The sequence below is a fragment of the Bos indicus genome, chromosome 13 (assembly GCF_029378745.1).
Source record: "Bos indicus isolate NIAB-ARS_2022 breed Sahiwal x Tharparkar chromosome 13, NIAB-ARS_B.indTharparkar_mat_pri_1.0, whole genome shotgun sequence".
NCBI classification, from domain to species: Eukaryota; Metazoa; Chordata; class Mammalia; order Artiodactyla; family Bovidae; genus Bos; species Bos indicus.
In genome coordinates, this window is record NC_091772.1 from 39701407 (window position 1) to 39719095 (window position 17689).

Consider the following 17689-nt stretch of genomic DNA (forward strand, 5'->3'; position numbering starts at 1 on the left):
AGAGCTTCGTTACCTGCAAACCAGCATCTCCTCCATGGAAGTAGGCATCTCAGGAGCAAAGGGCACCATGGGCCCCTTGAAGGAAATAGTCTTTATCATAGTCATTCCCAGAACCTTTACGTCTTACCTGTGATAATCCATGAGGGACCCTATGGCAGAAAAGTGTTTTTAGATTATGGTTTTCTTCTAAGGGAGGAAGCGGGTGCTGGGAGCAGTGTTGTAGAAACGGTACTCCTTGAAACACACATGGGAGGTGCTGCGCCCATCTTCCTGTCCTTTGGCTCACGAGTGATGCTGCGCCTGCAGTCTGCACCCAGCCAGTGAGCGTGTCCCTTCTGCCTGGTACAGCCCACCTCCAGGTCTCGACATAGCTTCCTCCCCATCTCTCCATTCGGGTCTCACTCAGGTGTCCTATCCCTGACCCCTTGGCCCCCTCACTCTCCATCCCAAAGCAATTGGTCGCACTTTGAAATGTTCCAGGAGACTTGTTTGTTACATTCTTGTCTATTCCCCCCATTATGATGTAAGTCCATTTCTTGGGTGTGTTGCTCTATCCCTGGCATTTAAGACAGGGTCAAAGGAGCAGATGGAGGAACCAACACTGATTTAGGCCTTTCCTTTGACAGGGTGGAAGATCACGATGACCTCATGCCAATATTCCTACACCATGACACCATCCTGAAGGAGACATATGGCGAGTACTTCCTGGCTGAGCTCATCGAGGCCCAAGACGAGGAGAATCACGCTGTCGTGTGTGAGGTGCATGATAACTCACCTGGGGCCCACCCGGGAGAGGGGTGAGAGGAGGGCAGCCCTGGTCCTGGTTCGAGGAACATCCTTGGAGCCATGACGTCACCCGCTTCCCCAGGGTTCCCGCTCTAGGTTTTTCAGGTTTTACGAGGCCCTCCCAGATGCTCAGTCTTAACAGGTTCAAGCCTGAACTAGACACAGCTGACTCCAAGTTCCTGGAAAACAACTTGGGCAAACATCTTATCATTTGGGCTATGTGCCTCTTGGCGGATGTGCAAGTCATTTGTATAGATAGCAACAGTTAAGGCAAGCTTAATCAGTGATGCCACGCCCCGGGTGTGATGGATTTAATGGATTATTACCCTCAGTTTCAGAACGTGAATTCTATCTCAGAAAAAATTCCTGATTCCAGGTTGCAGTCAGAACAATGAAATCAATCTTTTGGGGGTAGAGCACGTCAGTATCTTGAAAACGCTCCCCGTATACTTCCCTTATGCAGTCCAGGTGGTGAAACATTGATCTATATGATGGAAGAAGACACATCGGAAGAAGGCCAGGATGGGGGCTTTCCCTGGTAGTCCAGTGGTTAAGGCTTCACCTTCCAGTACAGGAGATGCAGATTCAATCCCTAGTTGGGGACTTAAGATCCCATATGTCTTGTGGCCAAAAAACCAAAACATAAAACAAGCAGTATTGTAACAAATTCAATAAAGACTAAAAATGGTCCACATTTAAAAAAAAAAATTAACATCTTAAAAAAAAGAATAAGATGAGTTTAGATGTTCATAGAGGTTTAGTTTCAGGTGAGAACCAGCCTTAAAAATTAGATTCAGATGTACTAGTGCATGATAGTTGTTTCTTCTGCATTGAAAGACTTCATTTTTTTTTTTTTTTGTCATATTTAGGTTTATGTGTTGTCTTTTAAGGACGTTTGTTCAAATATTGTCATTTGACCTTTGGCTCCGGGCTAGTGACAGAAGGAAGGATCAGGAAGCATTTGGGCCCAGCAGCACCATTTTGAAAAACCACGTCTTACACGATGAGTCAAAAACTCTGTGTGTGTGTGTGTGTGTGTGTGCGTATGTGCTGAGTCGCGTCCGACTCTGCAGCCACACGGACTGTAGCCCTCCAGGTTCCTCTGGCCGTGGAATTTTCCAGGCAAGAATAAGAGAGTGGGTTGCCGTTTCCTACTCCAGGGGATCTTCCCAGCCCTGGGATCGAACCCCCATCTCTTGAGTCTCCTGAGAAGACTCAAGACATTTACCACCTGAGAAGCCCTGATAGTTAAAATGATTCATACAGACCCAAATAAGCTTTTAATGATCCCACTGTACCCATCCAGTTAAGTCAGTTCTTTGTTTTTTAGAGAAGGCATTTATTTATGTATTTATTTTTCCAGCTTTATTGAGATGTAATTGACATATGACATTGTGTAAGATTAAGGTATACAGTGTGTTAGTCTGATGTACTTATCTTGCAAAATGATCACCACCTTAGCGTGAGCCAGCACCTCCATTATGTTACAAAATTATTAATACCGTTTTCTTTTGTGGTGAAAACATTTAAGATCTACCTCTTAACCACTCCTAGGTATATAATACAGTGTTATTAGCTGTAATCATCATGCTGTACAGTAGATGCCCAGAACTTATTCATCTTATACCTGAAATTTGTATCCCTTGATTAACAACTCCTGATTCAGTCTGGGTAGCTTATCTGTTTCTGGGAATTTGTCTGTTTCTTTTAGGTTATCCAATTTGTTGGTGTATAATTAATCATAGTAATCTCTTATCCTTTGTATCCATGAAATCAGTTTTAACACCTACTCTTCCATTTCAGATTTTGAGTGTTCTCTCTTTTTCTTAGTCTAGCTAACAGGTTGTCAATTTTGTTTATTGTCTAAAAATACAGCTCTAAGTTTTGCAGATCTTTTTGATTACTTTTCTGGTCTCTATTTCATTTATTTCTGCTCTGCTCTTTGTTAATTTCTTCCTTCTGCTAATTTTGGGCTTCTTAATTTGGTCTTTTTCTAAAGGTTGTAAAGTTAGGTTGTTTATTTGAAATCTTCCTTTTTTTTTGTTAATGTAGGCATTTACTACTATAAACTTACTTCTTAGAACTGCTTTTTGCAGTATCCTGTAAATTTTGGTTTATTGTATTTCCACTTTTGTTTGTTTCAAGGTTTTTTTTAATTTCCCTTTTGATTTCTTCTTTGACCTCTTAGTTGTTCAGGAGTATATTAAATTTTCATATACTTGTGAATTTTCAGCTTTCCTCCTATTAATTTCTAGGGTAATACCACTGTAGTTGGGAAAGATACTAGGTGTGATTTAAATCTTTTTAATGAAGACTCTTGAGAGTCCCTTGGACTGCAAGGAGATCCAACCAGTCCATTCTAAACGAGATCAGTCCTGGGTGTTCTTTGGAAGGAATGATGCTGAAGCTGAAACTCCAGTACTTTGGCCACCTCATGCAAAGAGTTGACTCATTGGAAAAGGCTCTGATGCTGGGAGGGATTGGGGGCAGGAGGAGAAGGGGACAACAGAGGATGAGATGGCTGGATGGCATCACTGACTCGATGGACGTGAGTCTGAGTGAACTCCAGGAGTTGGTGATGGACGGGGAGGCCTGGCACGCTGCAGTTCATGGGATCGCAAAGAGTCGGACACGACTGAGCGACTAAACTGAACTGACTGAATGTGCTAAGACTCATTTTGTGATCTATCATATTCTGTATCATGGACAATGTTCCATGTGTTCTTGAGAATGATGTGTATTCTACTGCTGTTGGATGGGATGTTCTGTACACATTTGTTAGGTCAGTTTTATCTAACGTGTGCATCGAGCCTAATGTTTCCTGGTTGATTTCCTCTCTGGATGTCTATCCATTGTCGAAAGTTAGCTATTGAAGTCCCCTGCTAGTATTGTATTGTTGTCTATCTCTCCCTTCAGATCTGTTAGTATTTGCTTATCATAGTTAGGTGCTCTGATGTTGAGGATATATATTAATATATTTGTGATTGTTATATCTTCTTTTTTTATATTTTTATTTTATTTTTTAAATATACATTTATTTATTTTAATTGGAGGCTAATTACTTTACAATATTGTATTGGTTTTGCCATACATCAACATGAATCCGCCATGGGTATACACGTGTTCCCCATCCTGAACCCCCCTCCCACCTCCCTCCCCGTACCATCCCTCTGGGTCATCCCAGTGCACCAGCCCCAAGCATCCTGTATCCTGCATCGAACCTGGACTGGCGATTCGTTTCATATATGATATTATACGTGTTTCAATGCCATTCTCCCGAATCATCCCGCCCTCTCCCTCTCCCACAGAGTCCAAAAGACTGTTCTATACATCTGTGTCTCTTTGGCTGTCTTGCATACAGGGTTATCGTTACCATCTTTCTAAATTCCATATATATGCATTAGTATACTATATTGGTGTTTTTCTTTCTGGCTTACTTCACTCTGTATAATAGGCTCTAGTTTCATCCACCTCATTAGAACTGATTCAAATGTATTCTTTTTAATGGCTGAGTGATACTCCATTGTGTATATGTACCATGGCTTTCTTATCTATTTGTCTGCTGATGGACATCTAGGTTGCTTCCATGTCCTGGCTATTATAAACAGTGCTGCGATGAACATTGGGGTACATGTGTCTCTTTCAATTCTGGTTTCCTCAGTGTGTATGCCCAGCAGTGGGATTGCTGGGTCATAAGGCAGTTCTATTTCCAGTTTTTTAAAGGAATCTCCACACTGTTCTCCATAGTGGCTGTACTAGTTTGCATTCCCACCAACAGTGTAAGAGGGTTCCCTTTTCTCCACACCCTCTCCAGCATTTATTGCTTGTAGACTTAGATCACAGCCATTCTGACTGGCGTGAAATGGTACCTCATAGTGGTTTTGATTTGCATTTCTCTGATAAAGAGTGATGCTGAGCATCTTTTCATGTGTTTGTTAGCCGTCTGTATGTCTTCTTTGGAGAAATGTCTGTTTAGTTCTTTGGCCCATTTTTTGATTGGGTCGTTTATTTTCTTTTTTAAAAAAATGATTTATTCATTTATTTTTGGCTGTGCTGGGTCTTCATTGCTTTGCGTGGGCTTTCTTTACGGCAGTGAGCGGGGGCTACTCCTTCTTGCAGTGCACAAGCTTCTCACTGTGGTGCCCTCACTTGGCTCGGAGCACAGGAGCTAGGTGCACAGGCGTCAGTAGTTGCAGCACTTGGACTCAGTGGTTGTAGCACATGGGCTTGGTTGCTCTGTGGCACGTGGGATCTCCCCGCACCAGGCAATGAACCTATGTCCTGTGTATTGGCAGTCGGAGTCTTACCCACTGCACCACCCGTGAAGTCCTATGATATCTTCTTGATGAATTGACCCCTTTATCATTATTTAATAACCTTCCTTGTCTCTTTCTGGGGGGCTTACAGTCTGTTTTGTCTGGTATAAGCATAGCTACCCATGCTCTCTTTTGGTTTTCACCATCATGGAATATATTCTTCCATCTCTTCACTTGAAAATGATGTGTATCCTTAAAGGAAGTGAATTTCTTGTAGGCAGCAAATTGATAGGTCTTGTTTTTTTATCCATCTAGCCACTCTGTGTCTTTTGTTTGGAGAATACAATTCATTTACACTTAGAGTAATTACAGGTAAGGACTTACAAATGCCATCTTACTGTTTTCTGGCTGTTTGTAGTACCTTGTTCCTTTCTTCCTGCCTTCCTTTATGAGTTGATGATTTTCTGCTGTGAAATGGTTTGATTCCTTTTTCTTTATCTTTTGTGAATCTACTGTAGATCTTTATTGCATGGTTACCATGAAACTTACATAAAACAGCTTACAGACATAACAGTCTATTTTACACTAAAGACTTAATTCAATTGCACACAAAAGGTTTACCCTTTTACTTCCCTGTGTTTTTAATATCACAATTTACCCCTTTTTATATCCCATATTTACTAACAAATTATTGTACCTATAGCTATTTAAATATTAAATTGTCATCCTTTAATCTTTACACTAGAGTTAAGTGGTTAATGCTTTGCCATATTAAAGTTTTATAGTATCCTGAACTTGACTGTATACTTGGTTTTACTATTGTGTTGTATATTTTTATATATTTTTGTGTTATTAGCATCCTTTCATTTCATCTTGAAGAACTCCTTTCAGCATTTCTTATAGGGCAGGTCTAGTGGTGAAGAATTTTATTAGCTTTTTTTTGTCTAGGAAAGTCTTTCATTTTTTAAGGACAGCTTTGCTGAGTGAAGTATTCTTTATTGGAAGTTTTTATCTTTCAGCACTTTGAGTATATTATCCTGCTAATTCCTGGCCTGGAGGGTTTCTGCTGAGAAATCTGCTGACAGTCTTATTGGGGGGGTTCCCTTGGAAGTCACAAGATTTTTTTCTTCTGCTGCTTTTAAGATTCTCCTCTTACCTTTGATTTTTGAGTTTTATTATAATGTGTCTTGGGAAGGATCTTTTAAGTTGATTTTGTTTGGTGACCTATGGGTTTCATGAACTTGGGTATCTATATCTCTCCCCAGCTTTGGGATGTTCTTGGCCATTATTTCTTTAAATAAGCTCTCTGCCCCCTTTTCCCTCTCTGCTTGTCTTGGAACTCTGGTGATTCACAAATTGGTCCTTAGGATCGTATCTTATAGATCACACAGACTTTCTTCAACTATTTTCGTTCTTTTTACTTTGTTCTCCTTTGACTTGATATTTTCAAAGTTCCTGTCTTCAGTCTCACTATTCTTTCTTCTGATTGATCAGGTCCACTGTTAGATGCTTTGTGTTGTATTTTCATGTCATTCATTGATTCTTTGGCTCCAGAATTTATGGTTGATTCTTATGGATTCTCTTTTGCTAAACTTCTTATTTTATTTGTGTATTGTTTTCCTGATTTTGTTGAACTGTCTGTGTTTTCTTGTAGCTCACTGTCTCCTGAAAACAGCTTTTTTGAATTATTTGTCTAGTGCGTTGGAGAGTTAACCATTTGTCCTTGTCTTTGGGTTCAGTTATCAGAAGACTATTGTGACCTTTTGGTGGTGTCATATTTCCTTGATATTTCACGGTCCTGGAGTTTTGCATTGCTGACTTCACGTTTGAATAGCAATCATTTCCTCTGGTCTTTGGGTGAGAAATACCTTCTCTCAGCCCTGCTAGAGATTCTGAGGTGTCCTTTTATGGGTACACCTCCTCTGTGCCTCTTGCTCTCTCTTTTGGCAGAATTTTTAAGTTGTTTATTTTCTATGGGCCCTCCAAAGCACCAGGTTGAGTGTTTTGTCTTCCCAAAGATGGCACTAAAGCTCAAGTTTGTAGTATCTTCCTGGACCACAGATTAGACCGATTTTCTCATTATGCTCCTTAGCCATCTGCCAGGTCTGCTCACACCACTCCTAGGAGTGTACATGAGAGCTGCCACAAGGTGGGCGGGTGTGGGGATAAGGCATGTGGAACATTCCTGGGCCAGTTGGTAGGATCCATGGGTGGGATATTCCCAGCAGCTCATGGGTGGGCTTCTTGATGGAATCCGTGATGCCTGTTAATGTCCTCTGAGCGCCCTACCTGCTGCTGTCTCAGATTCCTTCCTCCCCGACCCTCCAACCCAGTCATGAGCTCCTAATTTAGTACTCTAAGCCTGGCAAGAGAGAAATGAGTCCCTCTGGCAGCATCCTGCATAGCTAGGGAAGCCAGGCACTCCCTTACCCCCATGGGACAAATTATGGGAATAAATCTTGGCCTAAGCTGTACTGCCTTGGAGGATGGATGTTGTGGGGAAAGGCAGACTGTCTTACCCCAGTCTAGGATATCCAAACTGGTTTTTGTTTTTGTATTTTGCTCCAAATGGATCAGAATCTTCTCCTCTGGAAGTCTGAACTTGATCAAAGGCTGTCGCATCCATGAGTGATTGTCTCAGGCACTGTTCTCAGGAGCTCCTGGACCGAGGCTCAGAGGCGCTAGAGTCACTTCATGGGCCTCTGCAGGGTCCACAACCACGACTGAGGTCTGTCTGCCTATTTCCCAGTTCACAGGCAGGTGAGACTCCCCCCAGGCCCCTTGGTGGACGGTGCTGGATCCCACAGCTCCCTCACATGCACTTTTGTTCGTGCATGGAAGCCAAATATCTGCTGCTGAGCAGGAGACAAAACCAAGGGATGTCTTATCACTATGATACTGATATCACTCTGGAGAAGGCCTTTAATTATTTGGTTTCATGATGCAAGTTAGAACCCAAGTCTCTTGAGTTTTAGTGCTTGTGAGAAGCAGCTATAGCAGCCTCCTCACTCATTTCCTTCCCTCTCCTGTCACGCGTTACAAGCTTTCAGTGTGTGAGAACATCAAAGCAACATCTCCGGCTGAGAACTGCAGTCCCATCCCTGCAGGGATCCTTTGGTATCTCTAAAGACACAAACGGAGTCCAGTGTGATCTCTGTGTGTTCGGTGGAGATGTGACCACAGGCCTCAGTCTTACGTGGACGGTCGAGAACAGGACGTGTCCATGGCGAGCAAGCTGACCTAGGATCTGGGAGTGAGTCTCTGGTCTTCACCAAGCCATATTAGGTATCTCAGCCTGTTTTGGGTTCAAGAGCAGTGCAGTCACCACCCTCCCACTGACCTCCCAGGACCCTCTTTCCAACCCCTGTAGGCTTACTCAGGCTGGCCGTTCGGCAGAAGTGTTCTGGGGTGAGGGGGAGGGGGGTGCACTCGCCCTGTCTCATGGGAGCCAGTTGTTAAATCTTCAGGAACTTGGCAAACTGATTGTTAAGCATAGCCATTGTCAAAAATTAAGTGATATCAACTAACAGTATAATAAATTATACTAAAAGCAAAATCAATAAATCCTCAAAAATCAGTTCAGTTCAGTTCAGTTGCTCAGTCATGTCCGACTCTTTGTGACCCCCATGGACTGCAGCACGCCAGGCCTGCCTATCCATCACCAACTCCTGGAGTCTACCCAAACTCATGTCCATTGAGTTGATGATGCCATCCAATCACCTCATCCTCTGTTGTCCCCTTCTCATCCCACCTTCCATCTTTTCCAGCATCAGGGTCTTTTCAGATGAGTCAGTTCTTCACATCAGGTGGCCAAAGTATTGGAGTTTCAGCTTCAACATCAGTCCTTCCAGTGAACACTCAGGACTGACCTCCTGTACAATGGACTGGTTGGATCTCCTTGCAGTCCAAGGGGCTCTCAAGAGTCTTCTCCAACACCATAGTTAAAAAGCATCAGTTCTTTGGTGCTCAGCTTTCTTTATAGTCCAATTCTCACATCCATACTTGACTACTGGAAAAACTATTAGCCTTAACTAGGCGGACCTTTGTTGGCAAGCTTTCTGCTTTTTAATATGCTGTCTAGGTTGGTCATAACTTTCCTTCCAAGGAGTAAGTGTCTTTTAATTTCATGGCTTCAGTCACCATCTGCAGTGATTTTGGAGCTCAAAAAAATAAAGTCTGCCACTTCTTAATTCCAGCTTGTGCTTCATCCAGCCTAGCGTTTCTCATGATGTACTCTGCATATAAGTTAAATAAGCAGGGTGACAATATACAGCCTTGATGTACTCCTTTTCCTATTTGGAACAAGTCTGTTGTTCCATGTCCAGTTCTAACTGTTGCTTCCTGACCTGCATACAGATTTCTCAAGAGGCAGGTCAGGTGGTCTGGTATTCCCATCTCTTTCAGAATTTTCCACAGTTTGTTATGATCCACATAGTCAAAGGTGTTGGCACAGTCAATAAAGCAGAAATAAATGTTTTTCTGGAACTCTATGCTTTTTTGATGATCCAGCGGATGTTGGCAATTTGATCTCTGGTTCCTTTGCCTTTTCTAAAACCAGCTTGAATATCTGGAAGTTCATGGTTCACATTCTATTGAAGCCTGGGTTGGAGAATTTTAAGCATTACTTTACTAGCGTGTGAGATGGGTGCAATTGTGCGGTAGTTTGAACATTCTTTGGCATTGGCTTTCTTTGGGATTGGAATGAAAACTGACCTTTTCCAGTCCTGTGGTCACTGCTGAGTTTTCCAAATTTGCTGACATATTGGGTGCAGCACTTTCACAGCATCATCTTTCAGGATTTGAAATAGCTCAACTGGAATTCCATCACCTCCATTAGCTTTGTTTGTAGTGATGCTTCCTAAGGCCTACTTGACTTCACATTCCAGGATGTCTGGCTCTAGGTGAGTGATCACACCATTGTGATCATCTGGGTCGTGAAGATCTTTTTTTGTACAGTTCTTCTGTGTATTGTTGCCACCTCTTCTTAATATCTTCTACTTCTGTTAGGTCCATACCATTTCTGTCTTTTATTGAGCCCATGCAAAGATGGGCTCAAAGACCATAACTTTGTCATTATTTTACTATTATCTGCCCTCTTGAAGTCACTTATATTTGTAGTCTCTGTGCAGAAGAATTACTGTAATTATGGCTACTGGGCATCTTTTCCCAGTTTTCCTCTCAGTGACATCATACCAGGAACTCACGAAAGGCTGCAACAGGAGTATTTACACCACAGAAATTGGCAACAGTTAGGAATAAGCTTTTCCCGCATATTTGTAACTGCCGCTTAGGAGTTACACTGCACTTTTGGGTGAGCAGAGAGAACAGGGCACAGTCCAGCAAGCCTGCCCCTTCCAGACCCATCCACGGCAGTCACAGGCCACATGTGTGGAAGGCCTGAGAACTGTATCTGCACTGTGCAAGCTGTGGAGTAAAGGGTTTTAACTGAGAGTGCTTTCTTTGACTTCATCGACACTTTGGAGGAGTTCTGAGTTAGCAAAGTTCCTTTTTATAACTTCATCCTGGCTTACCTTGACATCTGGTGTTTACACAAACTGAGATTTCAGGGCAGGGTGGTTGGAGGCCAAGGGCAGCTCCTGGAGACAGATGGACAGAGTGTCTGCCTTGGCAGCATCCACAGCATGGGCAGCAGCAGTCCAAGGAGGCACCACTGACCTGCGGGTGGGCAGAGCCTGCCTGCCCAGCCGTGCCTCTGGCATCAGGCAGGAAGGATCAGAGCTGACAGTTGTTACAATGAGGGCAACCTCACTGTGGAGTATGGTCACCCAGAAAGGTGGGTGATACAGGGCTTTTTAGATGGAAGTGTGAATGACACGTTGCACACGGGCCTATTGATGGACCTGCTTATGAAGACTTGGCTACCAAATGTGTGGTTATGATGATCTTAGCCTTATGCATTGTCGTATGGATCCTCATAGGAAAAACAAGCACAGCAGCAAACTCAGTTTTGCTCACTGTGAAATAATGAAAGCCACCCTTGGAGTGGAAAGTACTTGTTACCTGGAAGACAGACAGGAGCCTGCAATCATTACCTTTTCACTGTACAAGTAAAAAAGAAAACATCCATCAAATCAACTTTTTTTTTTTTTTTCTGGAAAACACATACTCACACAAAGATGCATTTGAATACTCCCACAAATTCATATTTAAGAGCAGTGTTTTTCACGTCAGAACGGTAATCACAAAGGAACCCAAAGGAAAAAAGCAGGCACGTCCACAATATATCCTCGCTGTGTTGGGTCCATCATCCTTAACTTTGTGAATTGTCACAGCCGCAGCATGAATGACGAGAATATAACAGGTTGCAGAATTGGAGAACGTGAAATCTTTTGTTCCTAATGGCACAACATGTTTTTCTCATTTTCATCAGAATGTGTGATCCATGCCATTTGAAATCAAATTCCAAACACGACGAGCCATTAGTGTAATAGCTCATTACTAACAGCGGTCTTATAAATAATACATTCTTATCGTGCACACGCAGCTCGCCGCGAAGCCAGCAAAAGGTATTTCAGGCCATGGAAGTTGCACTGCGCCAGCGTGGCTGTAGATGAGAAGGACATCTCCATGTGAACCAAGATGGATGCCAATTTTCCCTGCCGAGAGGGAGGCTGGCCATCTCTCCCCACACATATGGCAGATGGATTGGTTAATCAGCGTCTGCTGAGTCTCAGGCCTAAAATCACAGAGAAGCCAGGCAACTGCGGCTACGCAGCCTTTGTTCACGCGTGCAAACAAGACAAACAATCACTTGTTATTTGGGAAAAAAATTAAAATGTTTATTTTGGACTTTTATTGAAGTGTCGATGGATTTGTAAAACAGCTGTGTGAATCCAGCCTTTTGCAGCTAGTAATTGGTGGGGGGGCGCCTGTAAAGAAAAGAATATGCATGGGAAAAAAATTCATTAAAAAAAATTCCTCTTGTATCCTAGCATTTAGAAGAATTACAGGGAATCTCGTATTTACTTTTCAAACACATCTTGGAGGATGAACAGTTTTAAGCCAGAAGATACATTTGAGAACGAATAGCTTAATAGCTAACTTTTTTTCCCTCTGATGTTTAAAAGAGTGTTGTAGGTTCTTGCTCCACTCTAGGGAGTATTAACCATTTTATCCAACTTGGTATTTATGGGATGATGTCGCATTCTTAGGATCTGGGAATTCTGACAATTGTTGAGCTCTTCTGGCTGAATGGTTGTCTCAAGAAATAAAATCTGAACTCTGGAGGGCTAGAACCCACCCAGTAAATGCTGTTTTCTTATAAGAGCTGTCAGAGTCAAATCAGTTACCAGAATTTGCTTAGAACCCACATAAAGATCAAAGGAATTATTTATGCAAAATGTGTTTATTTTTCTTCTTTCCAATTTTATTGAGCTAGAATTGATATGTAACATTGTATAAGTTTAAGGTGTCCAACCTAATATTTTGATGTATGTGCATATTGTAACATAATCACCATGAGTGAGAATAGTTAACCCAAGAATGCTGTATTCCTTCTTGCCTCTTTTAAAATTTTAAATGCTTTCCTTGCAGAGAAGAGTGAAATCCAGAATTACTAAAGGAGCATAGTAAAGAATTTCAATCACAGTCATCAGTCAATAGGGCATTAAACTTTGATAGAATTAAAAATTGTCGTTAATTTATAATATGTCAGTACCAGTAATAGGCCTAGATCAGCTAGTCACTCATGAAAAGATATGTTGTTTCCTCTACTCAGAACACTTATGATCCCAAATGTGTTGCATCTTTCCCACACCAGCCAGCTCTCCAGCTTCTAGTCACCAGCTGGGTGTCCTGCAGTCTAATTCACTTTCTGATACTGCTCAGCCTTAGTGCAGACCCCACAGATTTAGAGCTCAGGCCCACAAAATTGCCCACATCAGGTGCCATTCACAAGCCCCAGATTGTCCCCTGTGCTTTTAACTGACCAGCGATAACTCACGGGTTCCCATGACCCCCTCGGTCATGTTTGAGAACCTGCTGGAAGGGTCACAGAGCTCAGGCGACTCTTTACTTGCCATCATGGGTTCACTGTAAAGGATACAGCTCAGGAACAGGAAACGGAACAGACGCATTGGGTGAGGTAGGGAGGGCGGGGGGAGCTTCATGCCCTCTCTGGGCCCCCGACTGCCTGGCATTTCGTGTGTTCACCAGCAGGGAGGCTTGGGAACCCCATTGTTTAGGTGTTTTTCTGGTTTTCCATTAACAGTTGATTAAATCTTGGGCTGTGGTGGCTGCACTCACTCTCCAGCTCCTCTCCCCTTCTCAGAGGTCGAGGTGCTGTGTGCTTAGTCGCTCAGTTGTGTCCAAGTCTTAGCAACCCCATGAACTGCAGCCCACCAGGCTCTGTCCATGGGGATTCTCCAGGCAAGAATACTGGAGTGGGATGCCATTTCCTCCTCCAGGGAATCTTCCTGACCCAGGGATTGAACCCATGCCTCTCACATTTCAGGCCGATTCTTTACTGTCTGAGCCACCAGGGAAGCCCCTGAGGCCGAGGGAACATGGCTGAAAGCTCCAACCCTCTAATCACATGGCTGATTCCTCTGGTAACCAGTTCCCATCCTCTGAAAGTGGCCTTATTAGCATAAACTCACGTACCATTGAAAGGGGCTTATTATGAACAATAAAAGACTCTCAGGAGATTATAAGTGTTTTATGAACTTTGAGCCAGGAATGAGGGATGAAGACCAAATATTTTTTATTATATCTCACTGTCACCCTCGTCTTCCCACTGATGTATTCCTCATCAAAGGCCTAAAATGATGAGGGCCATTGTAGGAGGTTTAGAATCAGGTGGGATGCTGAGAGGGCTTCTCTGGTGGCTCAGACGGTAAAGAATCTGCCTGCAATGTGGGAGACCTGGGTTTGATCCCTGGGTTGGGAAGACCCCCCTGGAGGAGGACATAGCAACCCACTCCAGTATTCTTGCCTGGAGAATCCCCATGGATAGAGGAGCCTGGCAGGCTACAGTCTGTGGGGTTGCAAAGAGTCAGACACGACTTAGCGACACAGCACAGCACAGGATGCTGGGAGGTGGTTATGTTGTAGATCAGACTCACCTGTGAACAGGTGCAGTGAGTTTATTTCCTCAGAACTTTCCACTGAACCTCCTTCCTCTCATCTCCTCCCCATGAGACCATCTAGTCAAATATATGTTCAAGAAAATGAAAGAAATAAGTCTTCCCACGTGGCACTAGTTGTAAAGAATCTACCTGCCAATGGAGAAGCCTCAAGAGACACAGGTTCTATCCCAGCATTGGGAAGATCCCCTGGAGAAGGAAATGGTGACCCACTCCAGTATTCTTGTCTGGGAAATCCTGTGGACAGAGGAATCTGGCAGTCTACAGTCCATGGAGTCACAAAGAGTTGGGCACAATTGAGCACATGCACACACACACAACACACACACACACACAAATTGAAGAGTACCTACCTGATGAGGAGCAAATTATTAACTTGTTCTAAATTGGGGTCAACCAGATGGCCACTGGAAATAATGGTCCTCCTTGGAACTGCATGGTGGAGGGGAGGAAAGTAGACAGGAGAGTTGGGCTTGCAGTAGGGAAATGAAAGGATTTAGGGCAGGCAGGGGTATTGTTTGGGCAAAATTTCCCCTCAAGAACACCATGACAGCCTCCCTAAGTTCCAGACCCATCTCTAGGATTGTCATTCATGATAATTTTGTTGTCCATCCAAGGTGGTCATCTGTGACATCATTTTTTGAGCCTGTCATGTGTGCTGTGCACTGCGCCTGACCATAGGGTGCTCCCTCCCTCATACAGCTCCAGGTGCCCACGGGCAGGGGCTTTCATGGTGCCCATTCACCTGAGGTTGGATGGTCATGAGATGTCTTGGACATTTCAGGTGGAAGGTGTGGCTGTCGGGTTCATGAGCGTGTGCTCACAAGTGAACCTGGAGCTCCTGCACAAGTGCTTTGACCTGGCACCCTTCCATGGACTCTGCATCCCGCATCAGGACGACATCCTAGAACCACCCCAGGAGTTCAGCATCCACGAAAGTTCAGGTACAGTGGCTGTCGTAGGAGCACGCTGGGGATGGAGCTTTGTGCGCTATGCTGTGCTATTGACTCTGTGCTGGAGCTGGGTGGTGGCAGCTGCTGGGCAGCTCTGTACCCAGTCCCCTTTCAGGGGTGGTTCCTGGTGCCTCGCAACCTTGTGCTTGTATCTGTGAGCACAGAGGGTCAAGGGGCACGGCCCTGGGTAGACACCACAGCCTTGTTGCCAAAGGTCTCCTGAATTCAGAATGTCTACCTTCAGAAGTTCATTGTTAGAGTCGAGGTAAGTTGTGGTGAAATAATTGATAGTGTTTCAGGATTTTATTTGTGCACACACATAGAACCCAGAACCTGAATATGATAAGTGAGTCTTTTAAGTCAAGAACTAGAGAAATTCTGTATGTCCTTAAGTTTTTTATTTTTTTTTAATTGAAGTATAGTTGATTTATAATGTTATGTTAGTTTCAGGTATAAAGTGATTCATTTATACAAATATATTCAGATATATGTATATATGCCTTTAAGTTTTAACCCCAACAATTAGCGCTTCTGTGTTTATGTCATCGACAACTTATTATGTAATACAGGTCTATTGCAAGTAGTCATTTTAAACTTGCTTATTTTTAGCCATCTACAATATTAGAACTGATTTTAAAATCATGTCTGTATTAGGATTTTCACCAAGTGAAATTGGGTCATCTCAAATTTGGTATCTTAATTTAACAAAGTCTCCCTGCATCCATGAGCATCTTTGAGGTTAAGTGTTTTGTTTCTTAAATCAGGGAGATGCAGCAGGGTGTGTAAATCTAGTTCTCCAAACCTAGGTTTCCTCATTTGTGAAATAGGAAGAGTAGTAACACCTCCCACAAAGGGGCGTCGTGGGGTCTGACTGAGATCACTCAGGTCCAGGGCTTTATTCAGCATCTACATCAAACTTAGTGCGCCATCAGCATGGATCCTCATTTTGAGCGGTCATTATCCATCACTTTGTCGTTGGTCTTTCACTTACATGAGTCTTCCCAGGTTAACATCAGGGCATCTTGAATTGCTCTGCTTTCTCGTGTCTGAAAGACTATATCACAATTTTGCTCTTGTCTGCCAGTCTGGGCTCCATTTTTATGTTTATTTTTGAAGACAGCTGTTGCATCAATATACTGTTACTTGGCATTGTTCAGCGTAGGTAATGTGTGCACTTTCTGCGTACATATATTCATATTTAAGTTTTTTGCATAAAATAAATGCTTCTAGATGTCAAAAAAAAGATTGCTCAAAAGTAGGAAGAGGAGCATGTTGGAAGCAAGACTGACAAGCAGAGGACTTGTTAATCTAAACAACAGCAGGTGTTGGTTTGGCAGATCTTATTGGCTGGACAGGAAACCAAGCGCATGGAGCTGGTCGGAACGTTCACACAGGTCGCAAAGACCTTTTGGAGCTGTAGCTGGAGAGGGATATCCCTTCTGTATTAATAAGAGCTTTGAGGTCTTTATTGTTTCATGGTGAAGGCTGGCTTGCCCTTGCTTCTCAGCTAAGACATACAGGAGTGTTCTGAAGGAACCTTCAGCATGAGACAGTCTTGAATAATATGTTATCATTGTCACTTTCGAATGTATAAATTCTTCTTGAAGGCAGAAGTCAATAGGTTTTATGGCTTAGTTTTCTCATGCCTAAAATGGAGATAAAAATAGTATCAAAACCAGAAAGTTGTTGGGATGGTTAAATGTTAGAATCTACATGACGACCTTAGCTTTTTGCCAAGTATGGAGTAAGTTCTGAAAAAATTAAGGTTGTTTTTCCTCTCCCCTTGATTGTTGTCGTTATTAAAAACAAGTTGAGGGACTTCCCTGGTAGTCCAGTGGTTAAGACTTCACCTCCCGGAGCAGGGGGTATGGGTTTGATCTCTGATCAGGGAACTAAGATCCCACATACCTCTCAGCCAAAAAACTATAACATACGAAAGCAGTACTGTAAAATATTCAATAAAGACTTTTAAAATGGTCCACATAAAAATAAATCTTTAGAAAAATGTTGAAAAGATATGGTTCCCTTTCAGGGTGTTTCTGAGTAGCTCTGAATTACATAGAATGACTGGGATGTTCCTATCTTAGAAACTTCATGGGCAGGAACACAATTCAAAATTTAGATCAAATCCTGGACTTAAAAACACATAATCTGTTTAGCCAAAGTGTGTCTGTTTAGCAAAAGCCCCAGAGATATGGAAACTGGAAGAAGTCTTACTATTCTGTCTCCCACTTTTAATATTTTTACCTAAAATTAGTTGATCTAGGACAGGATGGTAGCTAAAGGAAATAGGAAAATTTCTCTTGTCATTTTTTGTGTCTTATTTATTTTTGAAAATCCAGCTCCACTAATAAAATGGTGATTATGAAGTTTCGTTACCGGGAAACACTATTGTAGACTTCCAAATAACTCAGGGATGGATTCACGAATCTACAGCCCATTATATTCCAGAAAAGAGTCATTGGCACGTTTTGCTTTCCCCTTCACATCAACAGCGACAAAGAATGAGGCTCCAGAGAAAACTGGAAATGTGTTATGATCCTGTCCTTTTTTATCTAACGAAAGTCTCAAGTTAAAGGAAATATAATTT

At 42.7% G+C, this 17689-nt stretch overlaps 1 protein-coding gene across 5 annotated transcripts in view; it reads left to right on the forward strand.

The window, feature by feature from the left end:
* Nucleotides 1-17689, forward strand: part of CFAP61 (cilia and flagella associated protein 61) — a 247992-nt gene that overhangs the window by 32467 nt on the left and 197836 nt on the right. For all 5 annotated transcript variants that reach the window (XM_070802104.1, XM_070802105.1, XM_070802106.1 and 2 more), the window contains exons 7-8: nt 627-759; nt 14931-15090. In XM_070802104.1, coding sequence (XP_070658205.1) covers nt 627-759; nt 14931-15090 — 293 coding nt within the window. The remainder of the gene's footprint in view (nt 1-626; nt 760-14930; nt 15091-17689) is intronic.